General features: G+C 41.0%; 1 protein-coding gene across 1 annotated transcript in view; it reads left to right on the top strand.

Annotated features, from left to right (window-relative positions):
* The window catches only part of TMEM131 (transmembrane protein 131), a 98,612-nt gene extending 75,307 nt beyond the window's left edge, over positions 1 to 23,305 (top strand). Inside the window, exons 27-41 of the mRNA XM_034071591.1 lie at positions 861 to 1,003; positions 2,692 to 2,878; positions 3,709 to 3,894; positions 7,557 to 7,715; positions 8,281 to 8,879; positions 11,638 to 11,813; positions 13,021 to 13,148; positions 14,540 to 14,664; positions 14,823 to 14,981; positions 15,728 to 15,905; positions 16,244 to 16,365; positions 16,484 to 16,580; positions 17,685 to 17,782; positions 18,976 to 19,139; positions 22,504 to 23,305. Of these exons, the coding sequence (XP_033927482.1) occupies positions 861 to 1,003; positions 2,692 to 2,878; positions 3,709 to 3,894; positions 7,557 to 7,715; positions 8,281 to 8,879; positions 11,638 to 11,813; positions 13,021 to 13,148; positions 14,540 to 14,664; positions 14,823 to 14,981; positions 15,728 to 15,905; positions 16,244 to 16,365; positions 16,484 to 16,580; positions 17,685 to 17,782; positions 18,976 to 19,139; positions 22,504 to 22,800 (2,818 nt within the window). The 3' untranslated portion in view covers positions 22,801 to 23,305. The remainder of the gene's footprint in view (positions 1 to 860; positions 1,004 to 2,691; positions 2,879 to 3,708; positions 3,895 to 7,556; positions 7,716 to 8,280; positions 8,880 to 11,637; positions 11,814 to 13,020; positions 13,149 to 14,539; positions 14,665 to 14,822; positions 14,982 to 15,727; positions 15,906 to 16,243; positions 16,366 to 16,483; positions 16,581 to 17,684; positions 17,783 to 18,975; positions 19,140 to 22,503) is intronic.
* The last annotated feature ends 2,018 nt before the right edge of the window (positions 23,306 to 25,323 follow it).

The following is a 25,323-nucleotide window of genomic DNA, read 5'->3' as shown; positions in this document are numbered from 1 at the left end:
ATCTAATCTAAGTCTGCCGTCTTTCAGTTTAAAACCATTACCCCTTGTTCTGTCACAACAGGCCTTACTAAAAAGTCTGCCCCCATCTTTCTTACAAACCCCCTTTAAACACTGAAAGGCTTCAATGAGGTCTCCTTGGAGCCTTCTTTTCTCCAGGCTGAACAACCCCAGCAGTCTCACCTGCCTTCATAAAAGAGGTGCTCCAGCCCTCTGATCTGTACCCACTCAAGGAGGTCCATATTCCTCATGTGTTTGGGGGCCCCAGAGCTGAACACGGTACTGCAGGTAGGCTTTCACAAGAGCAGAGGGGCAGGATCACCTCCTTTGACCTGCTGATCACACTGCTTTTGATGCAGCCCAGCGGGCAGTTGGCCTTCTGGGCTGCAAGTAGACACTGCGGGCTCATGTTCAGTTTTTCATCCACCAGTACTTGGAGACTTGAATTCTTAAATACATTGTATGCTGTCTTGAAAGTAGGGACTCTAGTCTTAGATGCCATTTGCAAGATCAAGCTGCTGTGTAAGTTCAGTCATTCTAGTAAAGAGCTCTGTTAGAGTAACTTTTTCACTTTTGTATCAGGTATGATGCATTAATATAATGTTGAAGTATGAACTTTAACTGGTACATGATTGGGGGTTTTATTTGTATGCTGTGTTGTGATTTCTTAGGTTTTTGTCTTGCAAACACTGTGCTTGAGACCCCCACTATTTATTTCCATATTGTGGGGAATGAAGTGTGGAACTTCCTATATTGCTGTCCTCTAGGTTTGGGATGTAGCTTCATATTCTGTGGAAAAGCTTGCAGGACCAGTAGACTGCATAATCCTGTCATCAATGTTTCCCCTTTTTCTTTGTACACAGAAATAATTTGACTGTAATAGATGCCATAATGGTACAAGGACAAGGAACGACTGAGAGCTTGAAGGTTGCAGGCAAACCTCCTGGTCCAGGAAGTTCTTTACGCTTTAAAATCACAGAAGCATTATTAAAAGACTGTTCAGAAAGTGAGTATTTCTTGGGCTGCTCTGCTGAGCAGAAAAGAACTTGCATTCTACATGTACAGCTTGAAATGTGTAGAAATACATTTCCTGTTCTAGTGTCCCAGAAGTTTAAATCATCTAAATGCATTAAAATTGGTTCTCTAGGCCTAAAAATAAGTATTTTAGCTTTTCTGTTTAATTTGAAAGTCAGAAAAGACGAAACAGAAGCCCTCTATATACTAAAATCCAGTGAGAGGCGGTGAAGATCCTAGTATATTTAATAGGATAATCACCAATTCCTAAATTTAAATCAAATTGGATCACAGATGTAATTTTCTGTGTGTTCTTTTTCCCTCACACCTTCAGAATCTTTATGCACGTAGCCAGTGGGGAAAAAGATAAGGGTATGTTCCTTGATGAAAATAAAATCTCAACAAGATCTACACTGGGGTCAGGGGTTTTTTGCTCTGTGGCCGCAGGCTTGCTTCTGAGAGGTCAGCTAAGAGTACAGCTGAGTGATACAGCTGTATTACCAAAAGAACTGGTAAAAGAGGCTTAGTTGTATCTGGTATGGAGGTGTGTCTCCCTTGCTGCTTTGCAGCTCTCCAGGCATATTTTTAAGGTGCCATGTTTATTATTATTTGAGATTGTATCCCTAATTTTGAGTGATCAGTAAGAAAACTTCAGTTAAAGCTTAGTCAGTACCTCTTACATGTTGTGGTTCAGGGATTTGTTTGCTAATAAGTGTAGCTGTCATGGTTTAACCCCAGCTAGCAACTAAGTACCATGCAGCGGCTTGCCCGCTCCCCATCCCCTGCCCCATATGGTAGGATGGGGAAAAGAACCAGACAAAAGGTAAAACTTGTGAGTTAAGAACAGTTTGGTAGTTGAAATAAAATATTATAATAATGATTGGAGGGAGGAGGAGTGAGGAGAAGAATAAAACCCAAGTGAAAAAAAACACAGGTGATGCACAATACAAATGCTCACCACCCACTGACTGATACACTGACTGATACATGAGCACTGATCTGGGCCTTCTGAGTGACTCCCCCCAGTTTATATACTGGGCATGACATGCTGTCCTGTCTCTGCTCCCTGCCGGCTCCTTGTGCCCCTCCTCACTGGCAGAGCATGAAAGACTGAAAAGTCCTTGATTTAGAGTAAGCATTACTTAGCCACAAGTAAAATACTGGTGTGTTATCAGTAGTATCCTAAAACTAAAGCCAAAATACAGCACTGCACCAAGTAATAGGAAGAAAAATAACACTCTCCCAGCTAAAACCAGGACAGTATCTCAGCCATGGATTTTATTTTTGAGACACAAAAGGGTAAGTTTTAATTCTCATGCTCTGACTTTTCACAGAGAACCAGGCTGCTGAGCAGTACTTTACAGCTGAGAACTTTACAGCTTAGATGTTTTGCTTTGGGTTTGTTTGTTTTTTCTGTGAGGCAGCAGTGCTGTCAGCGGTTTGGAGGTTTCTGTTTTGGCCCCAGTAAGAGCGCTCTGGAATTGTACACATTCCCTACCTTGACAGTGATGAGAGTCTGGCTGCAGAGATACATTCCTGCAGGTTACGTAAAGATTTCCATGGGCCTCACTAGCCCTTTCCTGCTACAGTACTGACAGGACTCCTCTGCTCTAGAATCTGAATACAGTGAAGGATATCTGTCGAGCACAACGCTAACCACTTTCTGCTGTTTGTTCCTAGAAATGAAATACAAAGAACCGAATTTCACACTGAGAAGAACATTTAAAGTGGAAAACACAGGGCAGCTGCAGATTAATGTGAAAACCATGGAAATCAGTGGCTACACATGTGAAGGATACGGATTTAAAGTAGTTAACTGTCACGAGTTTGCACTAAGCGCCAACGCCTCTAAAGACATTGTCATTTTGTAAGTGACATACAAGTGAGAGATACAAATTTACATGTGGGTTTGGTGGCCTGCAGTAAGTGGAAAAGAGCCTTTAGTCTAAGGATTATTACCAGATTGCACAACATTTCAGTCTTAAATGTTTTGTCTGTTGCCTTAAGGGTAATAGTTCTTTAACTGTCAGTTTTTATTGTAAAAGATCTCTACACCTAACACTGATCTTTTAACTGCTTGGATATAAAGTTAGCTATTCAGAGTACAGTATCTAAACAGTTCAAAAGATGCTTCTGTTCTGTGAGGATATACAAGATACTGCAGGCAGTGAAGCTTCACTAGGATTTTGCACCAGTCCTAGTTTGTGATGAGACAGGAATGTGGGGCTGATGTTTTTGAACCGGCATGCTGTTGTGACTTAAAGTGAAGTGCATAAAAACTTCATAGCTCACATAATGGTCAGTTCCATTGCTTGCTTAAAGCTGCTGTTAATATTTTTTTACTGCATCCATAGCTTTATTGCAACAGATTTGGTCAAAACTAATTTTCAGTTCTTATATCTTCATATTGTGTATCAGAGGTAATCTAGTATCAGATGTGTTAAGTATAGATGTTTATGAACTTAGTGAAGCATATCTTGAGATGCTTGAAAGAGAAATATTTTAGGCTAATTGTGAGGATGGTTATTAGTTGTACTAATAGGGCTATTTGTTATTAATGTTTGATTGGGATGCCAGTCATGGCAGTAATTGTGAGGCTGCTTTTTTGTTTTGTTTTAATTAGTGATTAATATCAATTACCTCAAACCTTTCATATGTTCATATGAAATGTTCTAACATGCTTTACTTTGTTTTCAGGTTTACACCTGATTTCACTGCTTCCAGAGTTATACGGGAATTAAAATTCATCACTGCAGGAGGCTCTGAATTTGTATTTGTCTTGAATGCATCTCTTCCATATCACATGTTAGCAACGTGTGCAGAAGCACTACCCAGACCCAACTGGGAACTGGCACTGTACATAATCATCTCAGGAATAATGAGGTAGTGTGTGTGTGTCTGTTTTTACTCATATGTGCACAAAAGCTACCACTGCTTGCATATAGGTTATAGAGAAGTAGATAATGTATTCAGTTTTTACTACCATTGGTGTAAAATTGTATTGGTGTAAAATTATTGGTGTGAAAAAACCTCAGCAGGGTGAAGTCAGAAGGGAGAAGAGAGAAACACTTGTGGATTGAGTGTGAACTAAAAGTTTAAGGCTGAGGAGTACTTCCTGCTCAGACCAAGGGCAAAATGACTGCCCCCCATCCCTGGCAGTGTTCAAGGCCAGGTTGAATGGGGCTTTGAGGGACTTGGTCTAGTGGAAGGTGTCCTTGCTCATGCCAGGGGGGTTGGAACTCAATGAGCTTTAAGGTCCTTTCCAACCCAAACCTTTCTATGATACTATAAAATAATACACTTCTGGCCTGGGTCTGTTTCCTAAAGTGATGTATGTACTCCTGTTTACTCTGGTAATGCGTAGGGCTTTTGATGAATTAAGCCAAACTTGAATCGAGTTAAGTATTAAAGCACTGCTAACCATTAATTCCCATGGGAATTTAAGCATCCTTCTGGAGTATTGTGCTTTAGAGAGATAGGAAGCAGTGACTGTAATGAGCTTAGCAGATGCCTTGGATGAATTATAAACTTTGCTGCCACTTGTATGTGACAGGCAGCTGGTGATACTAATAATGGGATTTCTGAGAACTGAAGGGTGTTGTTTGCAACATTGTGCACTTGGAGGTTACGTAGTAGCATATTAGTGCAGTTTTTTGTCAGCAAGCAGATATGTGTTAGCTGTGATTGGCTGAAATACGAGTTGAAAATTCCCCCACATTTTCCTAGTCTAGCCTCTACCTATCTTTATCTGTTGGAAATCTGAGGTTATAAACAGTGTGTCCCTGCTCACCTCTTGGATGAGAGACATTTTCCTCCACTCTCTTTACCCAGAGAAAGTCCTGGCATAGACACTTAGCAGCTAAGTTGTTACTCATCAGTAACAACAAATGCTGTTCTCCTTTGTCGTTAGTGTTAAGCTTCTTAGTGCGAGACGGATTGCTGCTGTAGATGCCTATGATGAAAAAAGGGGTCTTTCTGTGTGCTGCAGATCCAAAGCATTATCACAGGCATGTACTAGTCCTGCTTCTTTTTTTTTCTTCGCTGAGATGCTGGCTCTGGTGTTTTTGCTGTACTGTATTGCACTGATGTTCAGTTTGGTTCTTCTCTGTTTCCTTCTAGGGACTGATAAAAGAAAGTTACTGCCTGCTGCATTTTCTTTTCTGACTCTTCAGTCCTTTCCTAAGTAATGCAGTGTTAGTTGGGAAACTGTGTTTTCCTAAGTAACAGGAAAATTCCGTCCACTTAGGTAACTTTGTTTTCTCGCTGATACTGCGTTACTTAGGAAAGTGCTGAGTAAGTGGCTTTCTTCTGTACATTCACTAGAAATTTTAAAGCTTACTTTCTCTTTATTGATAGCATGGATAATGCTTGTCAGTTTACAGGTGCAGCTTACGTGGGTAATTTTATATGTACTGTATGTGTTAATTAGGCTTTACAAAAGAATACAGAACACTAATCCTTTCCCTCACTATATCTTTTTCCTGTAAGTACAAAACCTCCTTCTCAGCAGCAAACTAGAGGAGAGACCTGATGTAGCTATTTCATAATATTCCAAGGATCTTGTGCATAGACAGTCTCTGACTTTTAGGATGCTATCACATAGGGGTTTGCTAGTTGCCCCTAAAACATTACTTCCGTATTGTTGTGAAGCTGTCCTTAATTTCTAGGAATGAACAACTGCAGGAGTTTGTCTAGTTCATGTTTTTATTGCTGCCTTCCCTAAATCACTATTGGTTTGGGTTGTTACCATACTTGTGTCTCTAAGGTTTTAAGTCAAACTTAACAGGATCTGTAGAAATGCAACAAAGAGGCCAGTCCTTTTTGTGAGGAATTTGCCAGCTGGGTATATGTGTGCTCCAAGATAAAACCATGTTGGGGGGGGTGGAAGAGGGATGGACCCAGATAATTCCTGGGTGTCTAGACCATGTCATTGCCCACTGTGTGGTGTCCCTCACACCCATTTGTTTTGGCATTTCAGTGACTGAGCACTTCAGGCTAGTTCCACTTTTCTTCCCTTTTTTTTCTTTTTTCCTTTTCAGTAGTAATTTTTTTGAGTCCAAACCCCCGCTGCTCCCACCCCCACCGGCCCAACACCAGAAAGGGCAGTTAAAGAGACGCAAAACAAGATTTGTTCCATTTTTCATTTCAAAGCTCATATTCACGTATCAAAAGACCAAAATTGACCTCAGCAGAGGGAGTGGAGCCCTTACCCAGAGAGTGGCAGAGGAGGAGAAGCGGAAAAGAGTCAGCTCAAGGTGGCCTTTTCCTGCAGCCTCCCCTGTACAACCTCTACATAGCCCGGCATTGATGCCATGGAGGGGGGGGTGCCAGGGGGCTGAGGGTAAGGTGCCACCCAGTCCACCAAAACCCTGTGCACTCCATTTCAAGCTTGTGTGGCACTGTGGTGGTGGAGATGTGATGCTCTTGTTGGTATCAGTCTTGTAAAACTTTCAACTAGCCTCATGGATCAGCAATTAACAAGTGAACGAGATTATGTTTTAATCCGTACATCCCACAGATAATTCCATTTTTGATGGCATGGCAGCCAAAGCAAGAGTTACTCCTTTGAGTAAGAGTTTATGTAAGCTTGTCTGGAAAATCCCCGTTTCTCTAACTTTTCTCTTGCTTATTAACATCTTGGATGAAAGTTATCTTTCCAACCTTCTCCCATCTGGTTCTGCATCTAGAATCCTTTTTAATCCCTGGGGCAGGGGAAAAAAAGCACCAATAACCAGCTTTCAACAGCTGACTTGGTCTCCGGGGTTGCTTGTATTTTTGGTGATAGTTAAAAGGTGGTATCTTCTGGAGTAGTTTCTTTCAGCTACCATGAAGCAAGAGGTATCTTGTCCTTTTCTGTGAACTGATGCTGGGTTTCATACATTTGGCTTAAAAACTGGCAATCAGAACAGGGGGGAGAAAAGAAACTGAAGTTGCTAATTTAAAGTTCTTTTCTCATAAACTTTCTAGGGTAATAGGCAAGGCAAGCTTTAGTCATCGTCACTGTGTCTCCTCCCACCTGTTAGAAGATGAAAGCGATAGCAGTGCGATGAAGGTCTCTGCAGTGGTTTTATTGCTTCATTCAAAAATGTAGTTCACTGCAGTGCATTATGTAAGTGGAGAACTCCAACACGGTATTGCAGCAGATGCAGTTAGTCGTAAAATCCCTTGAAATAGTGCTTTGGAATTTTACTTCCCTGCGCAGCAATACAACTCTCTGCAGAGGGTCTCTGCTTTTAAATGGTATTGCACCCACAAGCTGCGAGACTTGACCACTTTGAATCCATTTTAATGCTTTAATTATATATCTTTCTTTTGGATTAATATTCTTGGCAACTGCGTGTCAGACTTGCGTCTAGCTTCCATTCTCAGTGTCAGTGATGTGTAATGCCATGCTAGATTCATGTATTTTTTGTTTCTGTCAGACAAAGGTGTGGTTTGGATGCAGTTTTTAGTACTAGATACAATCTTTTTGCCGTGTGTGATTAGATTCATTTTCCTTAAAATGCTCACAACTGAGCAATACTGACTGCCTCTCTTCTCTGCAGTGTACTCTTTCTCTTGGTAATTGGAACAGCCTATCTAGAAGCTCAAGGAATTTGGGAGCCATTTAGGAGACGTTTGTCCTTTGAGGCCTCAAACCCTCCCTTTGATATGGGAAGGCCACTTGATCTCAGGAGAATAGTTGGAATTTCATCTGATGGAAAGTAAGTATATGTTGGGGGGTTTTGTGGAATCTTTTCCTTTTTTCCTCTTACAGGGCCAATAAGAAAGTAATACTTTAGAACAGGTGAATAAATTAAGATCCTCACAGTTACTTATGAAAGATGGCTTGGATAAAAAGATGGATTTTGTGATTATGAGAAATACTCATCTTCTGGGGAAAAAGGAGAGGAAAAAACCCCACCGAAACCAAACCCTGTCAAGCTTCTTGTTCTCCAAAAAGAAAGGTGTAGCTTGCAGAAACACTGCAGGCCAGAAGTTCCTATCTTTGGTGTCTGAAGTTAAAAAACTACTTTCTCTTTTCAGTGTTCTCTCCAACATATATATTGACTGTCATTGTACTGGAGTTTTGTTCTTAGGCACAGTGAGCAAGCGCACAGGAAATAGCAAAGGCTGCTGACCTGACAAACAAGTGCTAGGCATTTTTACCAGTTAATGCCAGGAACAGTGTAGTTCAAGGTTTCTGTTGTTGGGGCATAGTGATTTTTTTTTTCATGTGAAAGAATGGAAACATTGTAGAGTATATTTAAACACTTGTTGCTCTTCCAGCTTGAACACACTTGGATCAGATTCTAATCACAGTTCATCCAGAGGGATCTATGGAGCAGGCAGTTCATCTTCACGATCCAGTGCAGGGAATCATAAACAATGCAATGCAACAGCACACCTTCACAGCAATAGAAATGCACCTGATGCTGAAAACATCAAATCCAAACCCAGTTCAAGCATACCTAACAGGACTTCAGCACAAGGAGCTTCCATGCAGTCAATGAACAGAGCCGGGGGCCCGTTTACTTTGGATTCGGGTGCCACAGCTCAGACTCATGCTGCAGGCAAAAGAGCCAAGGGGACGAAGCAGAACCAGCAGCCAATGCAGCAGCAGGCAGCAGCTTTGGCAGAGCAGCCCCTCCAGCAACCCCTCGCACCTGGGCAACAGCAGCAAGAGCAGCAAACCGAAGGTGCTTTGCCACAGCTCCCGCTCCTCAGCCCACCTCATAGCGAATGTGCCAGGAGCAGAAGGCACAGCTCAGAGGACTCAGATCTAACCGGGCTCATAGAAACTATGGAAAAAGACTTTGACCACCCAGAATCCCCTCCCCCAGATGTGTTTACAGAGCAGCCCCCATCTCCACTAGCAAAAAACAAAGGTAATGCAATTCTGCTTTTTTTTTTTAATGGGATGATTCATTATATAAGCCACAGAACAAGATTTAATCAACTGTAAAGGTCATGTTTTCATAGTGTGGAAAGTGATAGCTTCTCAGCTGTTCCCTACCCTGCTGGATGTGCCTGTGTCTTGAACACTTCCTTTATTTTATGGCAGTGACCTTCTCTATAATGCTAGCTTGTGATTCTTCACGCAGTGTTTTTGGAATGTTCTGATGAAAGCAGGTGTGAATACTCAAGCATCTGACTCTCTGAAGAAGAAAGATTCTTTTAGTTGCTATTCCTTTGTCTTTGGGTTGGCTTCCATCCCTCATACCTCCAGTGTTTGTACTTGGGGCTTGAGGAAAGGAAAAGGAAGTTACCCTAGTGTGTCAGGAAAACAGACGGGGAGGAAGGGGAGAAAGAGAGATGGGCATGACCCTGTGGGTATTGCTTGGGAATGGAATTCATCATGCACGGACTTGCAGTATTAGAAAATCCTTGATGATAGGGGGTCAGCAAATTAATATATGGCACCTGTGCCTATAAGTAGCGTCCATCTTTTCATGAGTTTAGTTTGAATTGTTCATGCATCTCTTCAGTTGTCTAATGCTTAAAATAATGTGTTGTGTTTCATACATTATCTACATTCAGATTTATAAAATTGTCAGTTATATTCCCTCTTATAAACCCTTCATTAGAGTAGAACTTCTAATCATGCTTCTTGTAATAGGTATTTCAGTTGTGTCCTAGGGTTCTGTGGTTATAAATTTATGTTCAATTCTAATGAATTTTCCACCTTTTCCTAACACCTTTGCACAGAAACACTGCTGGTGCTGTGTTCCTTATGAAAGTTAAGGAAATGAATGTGGAAAGGCATAGAAACCCTGAAGCACCTGTATGAACATGTACCACCAAGACAAAAGCTTCACTCTTCTTAAGCCGCAATGAGCAGAAAGTTCTTAAATCAGTTCAGAGTGGATGTGATAATGCAGGGCTTCCATTTTTTTTGGCATGACTTTCCTCTTTTGCAACTTTCTTCTAACTACAAATTCATTCAGATAAATTCATGGGTTTTCTCCTGTTACAGAGGCTTTGCTTCACTTATGCTTTGACGTGGTGGTATGCTGAATATTTAAACATACTCTGTATTGCAGAATACGTTATGAATGTTACATTTTGCAGTTCAGATAGTTTTCTTGACCTCTTCGTCTTCATAGATCAATAAATCAGATTTATGCATGTAGCTTGCTTTATGGACAGGCTTTACAAAAATAACCCAACAGTATCTGTAAACTGTAACTTGACTCACAAAAGCTCCATGCATCCAGTAAAACCCAACCATCTCCATTTGCCCTCTTTAAAAATGTAAAACCGCAGGGGAAGTTCCGATATCTGTCTGGATCTGCATACCCACACTGCTGTCTGGCTTTGTCTAACTAGAGCTGTACTCACAGACATCTGCAGAAGCAGCAGCTTCTGCACTACAACTGCCTGTCTCAACATCCCATGCAGGATTCCTGTCTCCATAGTGTTCTGTTTCAGCTTCCTGAAACTTGGATCCTAGCACACTGCTGTGGAGTCTAGATTAGTTTTTTTTTGTCAAACAGCTGCTTCACGTTACATTTTTATGTCATGATAACATTTTACATAGGTTTTCTAATGATGAACATTATACTGCTTAGCAATCCCAAATGTAGACTAAATTTAAATTAAGTCTTAGAATGAGGCCTTCTGAGGCAAATCCCCAATGCCTGCAATAAGCTGGAAGCTGACCTTTTGAACATTTCCATACAAAGATCCACTTCTATTTACACTTTTATTTGTATTCACACTAAAAGGAATATTTTACCTCTGATATTTTTGTAGTTGCTGATAGTGAAAACATTAAGTCTGAAAAAAAACCCCAAAGTTTGAAAGCGCTTCCCTTTGGGTATGTATTTGGTATTCGACAAAATACTGAAGGCAAATTTACGTTTTGGTACAAATTTTACCTGAGGGACATTTTGCCAAATGAAATAGGATCATTGTGCCAGGACCTTAATTTGGAAGGTTCCTAAACCTCTCCATTTTGAACTTATCCTATGCTACATTTCAGTTAGCCTGTAGAAATCGCAAGAAAAAAAACGTATTTGTTTCGGTAGCTTTATTTACTTGTAAGGGGATTTCTTCAAGAAAATTGATTAAAAATCCCCTGGAATGCTTAACGCATTGTTCCCCCTACTTGGAGATGCAGTAACACTTTAATGTGTCAAACCAAACTATTTCACAGTCAGCTTAGTCTTACCTCTTAGGTCTACTGCTCTAGTTTTACTGCAAGGTGTGTTTGGTGTGGTTATTCTTTTTAACTGACAAACATGCTAATGATTTCTGTTCTTCACTTGTTGGGATTCTAAAGCTTGTGCCAGCTTCTGCAGTTCAAATCTAGTCTTACATAGTTAAACTGTCAGCTTGGATTTTGAGGTGTTTAAAAGGAATGCCAGGACCAGAGCAAGGAAGAATCACAGTAGGCAGGTGTCCACTGTCTATAGAGGTAACAGAGGTGGGGCTTAGGAGCATAAATGCAATGGTGGAGATGAGGGTTCTTCAGGTGTGATGCTATTTCTCATGTTTGGTCTGAGGTGGCTGTAAATGATTGGTTTATTGAAACAAATAATGAATTTCAGAGGCTTAATCATGTGGGTCACCCTCCAAAATGAAGTGAATTAGCCCATCTTTTGAGTACTGCTACTGAAAACTGAAGCATCCTTACCTTCCTAGGGAAAGGGAAAACGCTTCAGCGCAAAGCTAAGCCACAGAAGAAGAGGGAAGAAAAGGACAGAAGAGGGAAAGGAAAGCAACAGGAGGATGAACTGAAGGATTCCTTGGCAGATGATGACAGTTCTTCAACCACAACCGAAACCTCCAACCCAGATACAGAACCACTTCTCAAAGAGGTATGGCACTGCTCATAAAACGAGGCTCTTGTTTAGCTGGCGAGTCAGCTGTTAAAGGTGGAACAGTCTCTTCTAACCACTTCACCCCCAGCTTTCATATAAAACCTAACAAAGAAAGAATATTAATTTAAAAATACCTCACCCAACTCTCGCCTTCACTTCTTCTCTGTAAGATTTGCTCATCTGTAAGTGTGAACATGCTTGAATCATGCAGTCTGAGGACTGAACATGCCTGAGTGACTGGCTTCAATAAGCTGGTGGTTGTCAGCAGCATTGGGGTAATTGTCTCGCCACACGCTCCTAGCCTATTCTATTTGCAGACTGAAATGCCAACATACAGACATCAATTTTACTCAATAATTAAGGTGCAGGCTAAACCCATGCATTTCAACAGTTACAGAGGGTCAATTCAGGGGTGGTAGTTTGTCAGCAGGTAGTTAACTGACTTGCTTTTGACAGTACCCCTACCCTTAATATTACTCATTTGGCTTACATGTTTCTAGATAGTAGACTAAAGCTCTAAGAATTTGTGTGGTGATCAGGTTGTTGTAAATGTTCTGTCCTAAGGCATGTGCTAGGGGAACAAACCAAAGCAAAGGTAATAGCAAAGAGAAGAATACCAAGCCTAATTTTTGGCATGTCTTAAATTTAAACTTCGGAAAAGATAAGATAGGGATTCAAGCTGGGAGGTCAGGTGTAGAAATCCGTGTAGTATCCTTTAAAAGTTATGGTTTAGAAGGTGATTTGAAAATCACCTTTGATTTTTTGGGATGGCTACTTGACAGCACACTTAGAAGTGCAGTTAAAGAAGCTAATAAATTGGGTGGTGAAGTTGCTCCTGTTCTTTGCTTGGTGGAAGAATTTGTTTCAGATGGCCGTGGCTGTGCACAACAAGTGCAGCATAGGTCTTTTGAAGCAGGCTCAGAGGCCATGGCCTGAGGAGTTACATGTTTGCAAACACCAAATCTGCTTGGAACGCATTAATTTGCTGGTTATTTCCATTTCTCCTTTTCCAAATAGGAAAAAACAGATACCACGCTTTATAGGTATACTCACTAAGGACTAAAAAAAATACCTTCTGAGCTGCAAAAAAGCTCGTGTTCAAATAGCATTCTTTCCTCAGCCCTGCTTACACTATGTATGTTGCGATGCAAGGTGGACTTCACTTCTCCTCAATAGTAACAAATTGTTATAATGCCTTTTATAGGAACCTGAAAAACAAAAGGGAAAAGTTATACCAGAAAAAAATGAAAATGAAACAGTCCAAGTAAAACAGAAAACTAAAAAACTGCTAACAAGTGTCAAGAAAGAAATCCCTGCAGATGTGAAAACCAGGTAAGCACAACAAAGGCTTTTTAGTAGGGGAGGCATCATGCTTGAAGGGAAGATGGAGTGATAGAAATCTGTGTATTTGACTGCTGTGGCTGTCAGTGTGGCTAATGCCAACAGCAGGTACCTTTGAGCAGATGCTTCTTCCTTCCTGGTATCAGGGAATATCTGAAGCTTGCAAATTATTAATTATTTAATGGTGATACAGTGCATTAATGAGAACCAAATCTAGTGAAGCAAATTAGGTTAAGCAATGCTAAGCTTTTTGTAACAGGTCCCACATACACAAAATAGGGTTAATGTTTCTACAGGAGCTACTAGTGGCAGCAGAGTAAGCCAGTGCTAACATGCAAGCCTTTAGTTGTTGGTGAAATTACAGTATGCAATTTACTTTTTTGTATCACGGATCCGTCTTGGATGTGTTATTAAAGGAGGCTGCTGCCACTGCCTGGCCCTTTCCCCTACTGGCAGGTGGTTGAAATCAGAAGTTAGATAGAAGAGAGAAAAAGGAATAACCTTAATCTTACTACACCTAGTTCATTCTGAAAAAGTATTCTGAAAACAGTTATCCAAGTGTCACAAAAATAAACTTCACCAAACTTCTGTTTTCCTCTTGCTGTAATTAATGCTAGGCTGAGATTAGGAGTTAGTATAAATTAAGTTTCTTAAAAATTTCTGAAAACATTGCCTGCCAAAGTCTCCTCCTTGTTTCATTTATTCTTACCTACTTTCCTTTGTCGTATAAATCAGTCACATGAATCACAAGTTTATTACATGTGACAGTATTTGAAGGCCACAGAGATAGCCAGTTTAAAATTCTTCTGCTAGAAATGGGTAAAATAGGTCCTCCCTAGAAAGTTTGAGAGACATTATCTAACAGCTGGAGAAAAAGAAGAGTGTATAGCCAAATGAATTTAGTAGTGGGTTTGAACAGTTCTGTGCCATCGACTAAAAGATAATCCTATACATTCAGAGCAATAGTGTATCATTGGGAACACATGATCAAACAAGAGCGAGAGGGGGCAGAGTAGAAAAATGGCAGTTGCCATCCCTTTTTGCCTCTGTATATATCCAAGTATGTTTTGTAATCCTGGAGCTTCAGGCTGAAGCTTCTCTGGAAGTGAGTGAGCCCTGATGAATGTGTGGAGCAGTGTGGATAGAAAATGAGCCAGGGCTAAGAAGGGTGGAGTTGCATGTAGGAAAAATACAAAGCTCTGCTTATGAATAGCTTTGAAGATGAGCACAAGTTTGACATGAGACAGCCACAGGAGACCAGTCTTTTGTAAGACTATATCATGCAGATATATATATATATATATATAAATAAATGTGTATATATAAAAAATCTATTCAGTGCTTCTGAGAGCTTGAAAATAAATGGTTCTCTTTTCATTTAGTTCCTTGGAATTATCTTACACACCCCCACTGGAAAACAAGCCGCGCAAAACCTTTCCATCCAAGATATCTACACAGCACCTTTTGACGAATGGGTCTAAATCAAGAAACCTCCCCAAAACAAGAGGTAGTGCAAGGCTGTTTGTATTATTTATAAATAATACCTCGGGAGTTTTGTTTGGTTGTTTGTAATCACTTTTGAGTACTTAATTCTATGTCTGGTGTGTGAATGAAGCTGTGCAGTTTACTATCCACGGACTTGCTTTTCTTCTCTTGTTTTAATAGGTCCCAACAGTAAGTTAATGGAGAGCAGGCCATCAGTATTAGCAAAATTTCTCCCCAGTGGTTCTGGACAGGAGCTAGGAAACACCAGCAGCTCTGAAGGGGAAAAGGATTCTCCACCACCAGAGTGGGACTCTGTACCTCTTCACAAGGCTGGCAGCTGTAAGTAATGGGTAGAGGATGACAGAATTGGTCTTCTGCAGTGAATATCTGTAGGTAGGCTTGGTCTGTCAATAGACCTCCCTGTCTTTTTTTCACTGTGTAGTGCTCCTGTTTTCTGCTGTAGGTCTCATATAGATAGCACATGGTAGGATTTGGGAGGTTTGAAAACAGTGTGGGCAGAACACGAGCCATCCTGCAGCTCTTCAGTGGTGAGCAGGATTCAGAAGCTGCTAGGGGAACTGAGGAAATAACAATTGCCACTCAAAAACAAAATGTATTTTCTACAGCAGATGGGTTTTTCTTGGTCAAGTCCACTGGAGCTAAAGTTGAAGCTAATTAGTTGATTTGTCCTTGAGAGAGAAAATGCCTTAATGAAGTGGTTAGTGTGGGAGACCACGATAAGCTCTCTGGTTGTGTTATAAGTCCCTTGAGTGGGAGCTAAATCACCTTCCTCTTGGCTAATCACCAACCTCTTGGTTGCATGTTTACATAAAGTCATCCCTCTCCACAGCACTCACTTTTGTACAAATCAGTTTATCATATCAGTGTTCTTACTGGAATACGGTCTCTCTGGAAACAGGTAGTATAATACTACCTGAATAATGACAGATAAATATAGAGGAGATGCTACTTGAGAACAGCCTTTGTCATAATGCCTCACTTTGAACAGAAGGGATAGCAGAAGTTTGGAAAGCCTTGTTGTAATGTAGGTACTACAGGAAAATGTTTTGTGTTTCTCTTTCTAGCCACAGACAACCTTTATAAACTCTCTCTGCAAACCCTGAACGCAGATGCCTTCCTGAAGCAGCGACAGCCCTCTCCAACACCCACCTCTCCATCTCCTCCTCCTCCTCCTCCTGCATCCTTTGCCTTTGGGCCACGAGGAGGCACCTACAGCAGCATTGTGAACAGCAGCTGCAGCCAGTGAGTCCAAATCTGTACCTCCCACTGACTTCCCAAGCACAGAATGCTGGCAGAACCCATGTGCTTCAGAGGGTGCATCTCCCTTTTCTCACACCCATTTCCTTTTCCTGTGGAAACTGCTTTTTGGCAGACACTACTGTGCATGTCTTACCATGCTATTTATATTGTTCTGTGGATTCTGACAACTTGGTAGGTTGGAAAAATGTGCAAATTACATGAACTGTTGATCTGTGGTTAACATCTTCATGAATGCTAGCTTAAATTACTGCTTTTTTTATCAAGCTGCTCAAGTCCAAAACCTTACTTTTTTTTTCTTTTTTTTTCTCCTCTCCTTTAAGTGACATGAAAAGCAAGCAGCCTAATGGTACCAAGCATAAGCTGGCAAAGGCAGCTTCTCTTCCAGGCAGGAATGGTAACCCCACTTTTGCTGCTGTAGCTGCAGGTTATGACAAGAGCCCAGGTACTAGAACCAGTTTGTAGTTCTCAATATTTCTGAATATTTCCAGAATATTGTTATTTTGTTATTTCTGTTAAATGTAACTTTATATATATACAGATGTATATATGTACTCTTGCAGGTGGTAGTGGTTTACCGAAGGTTTCTCTGAGCAAGACAGATGTTTCCAGCAATATCAGCATTTCCCGCACAGTCATTGACAATGATGGCTCTGACAGGTAATTTTTATGTTCTCTAGGCAGATACATAGGGCCCTAGAAAAGATTATTGTAAGCTGTTAATGGCATTTTGAAGGTAGTGACAGAATTCCTTCCTGTTCCTTTGGGGTTTTAAACTGCTTTTCAAAGCCTGGGCACAGCATCTCTCACCTTGCGAAAAAAATGTAGAACTTAAGAGTGACTCAGAAGGAGAGAGGATGTACTGAATGTGATGGGGACTTTCTCCCCGTTGTTCCAATGAACTCAACAATCTTGAGTTTCCTGGGCATCCAAATATTGAGGAATCAGCTTGGCTGTTGTGGTATTGAGAAGTGTGTACCAAAGTTGCTTGAAATAGTTTGCAGGCAGAGTATCTTTGCCGTAACAGCAGTGTCTTTCACTCCCAATTTTAACACTGAGACCAGAACTGTCACTGGGTTTTGTGTTATGACTAGGAACAGAATACAGCTGTGCTCAGTCACATACCCTGAGGCATGCTGTACTTCTGACATATTTTGGTAGTGCATGGCTGCCTCAGTTGTAAAAGCAGTGAGTGAGTGTCCTGTAGTCTTTCTGGAAGAGGAGAGAGACTTGAAGTTTCAGTAGGCAAAGGAATTGCTTTTGTGAGCAGAGTTTGTGGGTGGCATTTTAGTTTGGGCTTGTAAATGTTTATCGCTACTTCCAGTTAACTCATCTGTGTTTTCAAGAAGCTTGCCCAAAAGCCAGAGTGGGAGCATCTGTACCCTTCTGAGCTGCTTGTCAAAAAATCTGTGCTACAGCTTAGACCCTGTAAGTAAGTTTTCTGAAAAACTGATCAAAAGAGCTACTCTCAGGTTTCTGTTGGGGCTCAGTCTGTGGATTAGAGCATTCTGCCTGTAGCAGTGTGTATATATACCAAAGTGGGTATATACACAGGAAAATGGTATTTCACTGAAATCTCTTGATAAAACAAAGCCAAGCTGATTTCCTAACTCTTTATCACCATTAAAAATACATATTTAGTTAAATATATACACACATACATCTGCACATATACATGTGTACCTAGATCAATAAGTTAAAAGTTGTCAGTAGTACTGTGTTAATGAGTTATGTATTGCTTTCCTGTTTCTCCCTGATATTTAGTTCTGGCTTGTGGAGTACTGTCGGCAGCCCCAGCAGTCCTGACATCACGCCTCTCAACTCATTTTCTGCATTTGGCAATTCTTTTAACTTAACTGGAGGTGAGGTTTTGTTTTCAAATATTTTTTCATATTCAAATACAGGTAAAAAAAAGGGATGTCTCCGTTCCACTGGTCTTAAGTACAGTGTTCCCATCTCTGCCCCTGCAAAAGATGACTGCATAGGAAGGTGTATTAAAAAATTGGTGGTGTAGCCAGCGTTTCAGCCCAGAGAGTTAGTGGAAATTGTTAAAGTGTTTGTTGGCTGGAAATACTAATTTCTGAAGTTTCTCTGTTTCAGTTACATTTGTTTTTTCCTTAGTCTTCCTTCCCTCCTGAAGCTCTACTGTAGGTCTCAAAAGGGTGCCACCAGGCCAGGGGTCACCTGAGCACTTTAAACCTGCATAAGGCCATTGCTGTATATATGAAGCCATGGTCAATCCCTCTTGTTGCTTTCCTCTAATGTTTGTATAGCTGCATGATGACCTCATGCATGCTAAACCTGGCAATTAATACCTGTATTTAAATATTTGGGTAAACCTTCCAGAAGTGACTACTTTGACGCAGGTAGGCTGTATTGCAGGGCATGGATGCTCTGTGTAATTACTTATACAGATTTGCATACAATGTTTGAGGATGCATGGTAATTTTTAAGGTGTCTATAAAAGATGATAAGCAAAGCGAATGTAGTATGTGCCATTTGTAAAATGGGTTGTATGTCTACTGAGCAGCTATCTGCTGAAAAAATGGGATGTTTACAGAAAAATGCTGGGGGGGTTCTTTTGTTTTCATTGGCAGTCCTCAGCACCAGCAACTCTGGGGGCTGTCAGTAAGATGCATGGGCGTCAGTTCTGTGCATGGGACCAGGTGAACCGTAAGTGCTGGTGCTGCCCTCCCCTTCTGAGAATATGGATGGGGCCTGGGCTGGGGCACAGCCAATGCTACCTCCTGCACCAGGAGCTACCTGGGAGGGGGGAGCTGCTGCAAGGCAAGTGAGAACTATGGTTATGAGAGGCACCTTCAGCACCTTCACTTGCATCACCTGCAGCTAACTTACTTGTTAGAAGAACTAGCACAGGGCACATGCGACAAGGTTTGCATTACTCTGCGTGACCTTTCTTAATCTCAGTTCTTGTGCTGCATCAGTACCTGCTAGAAAAAAAGATGAGAAATAACTGTGAAGAGTATTAGTCTGCCGTAGTTCTTGGAAACAGAGGAAGATTAACATACTCAGTTTTATTTCATTTTATTTTTAGAGGTTTTTAGCAAACTTGGTTTAGCTCGATCTGCTTATGGGCAGGATGTTCAGAGAAACTGGAGTGAATTCAGTAATGTTCCATCATCCATCTGGGATCCTTCAGCTACAGATTCTGTACCCTCCTGGCCAACAAGCTCAAGTTCCCCAACTCATACAACTGCAGTAAGTATTCAGCCCAAATCCAGTGTTTTATTCCTGTTAGCAACCTGTTCTGTCTCTGCCATCTGTTTTCATATAAAGGCTTTTTAAATTTGGGTGAAAAAAAAAAACCCAAACCAACAGTGGAAAAAGAAGGGAAAGGGAAGTTGTATGTATTCCTGTCTCTGTGTAGTTAAGTTGACATGGCTGTTAGACGGAGAGTGAGTAGTCTGCTCACTTGTAGATGTAGATGTAGATAAATTGCTTTGCATAAAAATATTTCTCCCAAGAGCATCTTGCAGCACTTACAAAAGTTTTCCATTCCCATGTTTTCTGGGACTGCAGAAAGAGCCATTCTCCTCCCATGCCATGACTGGGCATTGCTGCTGTCACTTCCAGTTTTAGGGACAGTTGAAAAATAGTATAGTAACTTTCAGACTTTGATTCTGCTTCCTCAATCTGGTGTTGCACCAACTTGTAAATGAACAAAAGGTCAAAAAAAAAAACCAACCCATATCTGAAAGCCTGCAGGTGTATTATTTTCAGTTTAGAAAAAACACTAAAGGGCTGAGCATAAGGCAAAGCCTTTTAAATGTCCACTAATTCTGATGGAGATCTTGAGCATAGCCAAAGAAGAAGAAAAAGCAACTTTTACACAGACTGTAGCACTGCTCCCTATCCTTGTGCCTCTGTGTGTCAGGATTAAACTTACACTTGCAACAGCTGTCTTTAGTGCCAGCTGAAATCGTTCATCATGTCTTCTGAAAATGCTTTTGTAGTGAGTAAGAGGCAGTGTTTACTCCACCTGGTAGCAGTTCAGATGGAGTGGGGGAAGGGCAAGCAGGCTGAAGAAGGTCACCCAGCTTCTTACACTGATCTCACCCTTGTCTCACTAAAACTGTGTAAGGCAAGAGTTTTGCTGTTTGGTCACATGGAGGGCAGATTTCTCAGCATTTGCCAGAAGGAGGGATTGAGGACCACCAGAACAGTCCTCTGGCTCCCAACTTCTATTTCCTGGCTGCTTCTGAAAAAGGTATTTGGAAGTGTGCTTCAGGGAGCATTGAGATGGAAGCCAGATGAATGGTATAGAAGAATTGTCAGTCCCTTTAAATACTTCATGGACAGAGGATAAAATCCTTTTAAGGAGGTTATTCAAAGAGATCACTTAATAAACCAGAAGCAGCAAATGGACTGAAATGTTCAAAGCCTTTGTAATGATAGTGATATTTTTTACAAGTGCTTATGGTAAGCCAGAACAGGAAAACTGGGCTGTTCTGTTACTGGACTTCCTTGCTCTGAGTGCTAGATGAGAAGGCAGGTACCAGGCCCCAGCACTGTCCTTTCTGGCAAAAGAGCAAATCTGTTCATGCAAACCACACTTACACAGTGCTTTCTGTATTACCCTCTTTTCTAGAAAGGTTTATGGGGAGTTGATTTTGATTATCCTATTTTCTTATTCCTCTTGCTTTCACAATTTATGCATAACTTTGCTTCTGTACTAAATAGCATTTGAGTTTGGGGTCCTGTCGCCCCTCAGGCCTTGCTGCACTTCAAGTACTTCTTCCAAAGTTTCTAACTGCACTCTTTACTCCATTTCCCTGCCTGTAGTTTTGTCTGCCAGCCACTTTGTACCTCCCTCTACCAGCCCTGAAAGGGAGCTCATCTAAGTTACTTTTCTCTGCTGCTCCTCTCCTGGTTGCTTCTGCTTTATGAGCAGTTGCCTTTCTCTTAAGCTCTCCCAAACACTTTTGGGACACATGAACAGTTCCTGGCTCTTGCCCACATCAGGAAATAGGGCAGACTTTTAGCTTGTTAGGGTCGATGTCTGAGCAGCAGGCTGTTTCCTGCTGTAGGCTCAGTAGCCTAATGTTTGTATAGCTTAAATATAACCATGTAGTTATGTAACAGGACTACAGTGTGACCTTAGTTTAGCTCAGCTTCCAAGTGACACTGGAGAGTTCTAACAGCACTGGCCTGGCCAACCTAAGTATGCTGAGAACCCCTGCCCAGCCCTCAGTGTCAAATTTTATGTGAACCCTTTAATAATGTATTAGTGTCCAACCAGTTTCAGGTATGATTCGACAGAGCATATCTTCTTCATTCCAGAAAAGTAAATAAAACCCTGAAAGGAACACTTTTTCTCAGAGTCTACATTGTTTTCTTTTCTAAAGGGATTTTTATTCTCATCTTCAGATGCAGAGTACACTGATACTCTGAGGGCAGAGATTTTGGAAAGGGATGCCCTATTTCCACCCAGTAAATCCAAACATAAGGTTGTTTATACCTTACAGCACTTACTCAACAAGTCCATTGCCTTTCGGATGTATCATGTTTACTGTATATTTGCAAATTGAATTTACAGCATATGTACACTAAATCTGTTGGCACTGAGGTATGTAGTTGCATTAAGCCTACATGTAGCAGATTCTGTGCTAATATTAGCTTTTAAAGTTATGCTACCTTTCTCATCTCCATCTTTGTCTGCTTCTGGGTATCACTTTCCACTACACCATGGGATAGATTCCCCTGCTTGTTGCTTGCTACTGTTTGGGCTTTAATAAAACAGTGAACAAAACCTGGGCCTTGTTAATTTCTGCATGTGTTCTCCATGCTTGCTGCTACCTGTCCTATGCATCCCAAATGCATTTGTGACATCTTGCAGCAGCACACCTGCATCTACACCATTTGTGAGAGACTTCCAGATGTCTTGAACCAGGACAGACTTACTGGAACTCTGTGATAAATGGCCAGTTCTTCAATGCCCTCTCCCTTCATCTGGAGAAATTTTGGATGGGGGGAAAAGTATACATTAGGAATATGGGGAAGTACAGGGGGTTCAGCACAGGTAGGTGCATCCAAAATGTACAATTTAAACAGATTCCCTTGCCTGAATAGGAGGAAATAAGCTTGCAAACAGCTAGAAAAGGATCAAGGAATAGATTTCACTGCTACCTTCCATTACAACTGGAATTTTGTTGGTTTTTTGAAGACCTGAACCATGTTTATTTGCCTCATTTTAACTAGTTTAGTTAAGCTGGAGCTTTCTGGCTCTTGTGTGTTAAAGCTTGGATACTTGTAGTGCTTAAATTAGTAATGGTATGAGGATGTACAAGCTCAAATGAAAACAGCTTAAAAGCTTGTAATGTAATTGCACTCTGTAGCCTGTTCAGTTACCAGACATGTTTGGTGACTGTTAGTAGTTTGGTTCTTCTGGGCAAGCTCTAGTGAAGGAAGTTTGGAACCCCATATTGCAGTGAAGCTGGAATGAATTCCACAGCACACGTGTTGCTGCTTAGATAATTTTCTTTCAGGGGGCATGGGGGGGACTGTAAACAGGCTGAAAATATGTTACCAAGCTGCTCCTTACTTGGCTGTGTCTTTACTGCAGTCGATCCTAGGCAACCCAAGTGGCCTGTGGTCCACTACTCCATTCAGCAGTTCCATTTGGTCAAGTAACCTCAACAGTGGCCTTCCGTTCACCACTCCAACAAACACCCTGTCAGGCATCGATCTCATGGGTAATGAAAACTCCTCCGCTGCTCCATCTGCGCCTCCTGCTGCCACCGTTGCCAATCCTGCTGAAGACATGGGACAGACCTACAATCCTTGGAGAATTTGGAGCCCAACAATTGGAAGAAGAAGTTCAGATCCTTGGTCTAATTCACACTATCCTCATGAAAACTGAGATTAAGCAAAATAAAAGAACTCTTATCCAGGTCATGATACAATTCTGAATGCAAATTTTTGAAACATTATTTTTGGGCTGTTGCTGGTCATTGCTCCCCCTCCCCCACCTCCCACCCATCCTGCTTTCATCACTTGCTCTTTTTTAAAGTCTGTCCCGCAATATGGTAGCGTGAGATTGCGGATAAGCTTGAAAAAGTCTGGGTGTGGCCACAAATCCCAACTGCAGCCGAAGCTGTAAATCCCAACAGTTTCCCTGGTTTCATGTTTTACCATCTGCCATCTTTCTGTAGGAAATAATTTGAACTCTAAAGCAGTCCTGGCATGCAAAACTTTTCTGAAAAGTACAAGTTTGGGTTTTTAAATTTTTTCCAGTATTATCCTCCAAGTTCTAATTTAAAATCAAAAGGCACTTTGTGCTAAAATGCAGAGTATTTTTTTAAAATAAGGCTGTCTTTGTTAACACAGGTTCTAAGAATGTAAAAAAAAAAAGAGGGAAAAAATAATCAAGAAAAACAACAGCAAAACCAACACACAACCTTAGGAGCAAAATGGCTGAATGTAAGCGCATTCTGTTGAGACTGTAACACACTTTCTGTGCTGTTTGTACATTTGTAAACCTGAATGCATTTTTAAGTTGAACTGAAATGCACACAGCCAAGACTTGTGGAAGAAACAAGATACCTTGTGCATTTCTTATGGATACAACTTTGGGTTGTACTTTAAAATAAATACTGCTTTTTTCAAGATCTGTCTGCTGGAATTCTATTCTGCTATTTTCTAAACTTGTGTGTGCATGAATCCACTTTGCAGTGGCAGCTTCAGGCCAAAATCTACTGTGTGTAGGGCTTTATGTTAACAGAAACTTGACTGCAGGTGAGATCTGGCAGCGTGGGTTTGTGTAGCAGCAGAGCACTAGAAATTGTTTTCAGGTTACACAGGGCCACCCACTTGAAAATGTTCTGGATGGCAAAATGCTGGAAAAATGTCCACACAGTTTGAGTTTCCATGTATCAGGCATAATAGCAGTTGCTGCTGCTTATGCTACGCTCATACCTTTGTAACACTTTTCTTGTATGGGTCTGAACAAGAACTTTTCTATTTTTAGATAGGATTTAACTGTCTCAAGGTGTCTGTCTCCCTTCATTAACAGGAAGGCAAGCCCTAGTGACTACATACATTCATAACGTAAGGTAAAACCAAACCCTTCCATTACAGGAAAATATTAACAGACACTAGCAACATAAATTCACTTATGACTCAGTGGCACTGATTTACAGTTTACAACAGATTTTTATCAGAATCCATCCTTTCAAAGAGTAAGAGCTCTATTTTAGTTAAAACCTTTATGCTACCAGGAATATTGTGTGCAACAAAATAAGAGGGTTAAATAAATGAGACTGCTCTTCCAGCTCACACTATGTAAACAGATCTTTACAACAGTCAGATTGCTGTCTTCATGCTACCACCAGCAGAAATTTAAAGATACAGATCTGAAATAGGAACCTGCTGGAACTCCTTTGTTCTTAAAATTTGTCTATTTCTAGAATCATGCAAGGTCATGAGATGTTCAGCTTGGATTTGTATGCAGTTTCCTTTTGAGTAACTGGGCAAACAAGTCTCTTACTGCATGGAAAAGAGTAAGTAGGTAACATACTGACATGCCGGGGCCTGCTTTTCTGTAAATGGAACTTTAGAAGGTAATACGCAGTTATTCAAGGTGAATGGACCTGCTTAAGGTAACATGCCTCCTCTTTTTCCCAGCAAGTGTTTATATTAATATAACCTTGGTTCCATGGAGGATAGAAGCAGAAGTGATTTCTGAGATACAGATAGTCCTCCAGTGGTTTAAGCAGCTGAGAGGACAAGAGAAATTTTCTACTTTCAAAACACTTTCCTTTGAACAAGACAAGGCAACACGCAAGTAATTTAGACTTTTTTCCCTAAAAAATATGAGCTATTCCATTCTGTTAATGCAAATAGCCTCTGCCACCTTCAAAATATTATCAGCTCTTACTTTTAAAGTTTCCTCTTGAGCACCACTTCAATATTACTGGAGTTCCAGGTGTGAAACAACCTCAACTATCAAGATCTTTGACACAGTTTTCTGTTTCCAGAGAGAGGAAAAACCATGTCCTTTTCCCTGAATATGTAAGGAAAAGGTCCTAGGCCTAAAGACTTTCTACTTCTGAGTGTCCTATCTTCCCTGCCTCTATTCAGAGGTTATTCTGAAAACACCTTCACTCTGCTCTGACTAGTTAAAGCCAAAGAGCTGCCTTAAACAGAAGTCCTGGTCACGATGGACAGAATTTAGGTGAAATAAAACCTGGGCAAAAGTAGGGTTTGCTGCCTTCTCCCTGAAGTATGTGCTTGCCAGTTTTATGGCATAGTCACCTTTCATGTGCATTGAAAACACTTTTAAAATTGCTGGAAACTGGGGGAATGAGCTGGAAGCATCCACAGCTATCACTGAATAACAGAGAGCAGACCTCTCATGATGAGGTTAAAAAGTAACAGAAATGGA

Source organism: Melopsittacus undulatus, chromosome 2 (assembly GCF_012275295.1).
Source record: "Melopsittacus undulatus isolate bMelUnd1 chromosome 2, bMelUnd1.mat.Z, whole genome shotgun sequence".
In the NCBI taxonomy this organism is placed as follows: domain Eukaryota; kingdom Metazoa; phylum Chordata; class Aves; order Psittaciformes; family Psittaculidae; genus Melopsittacus; species Melopsittacus undulatus.
This window is presented reverse-complemented; position numbering and strand designations above follow the sequence as displayed.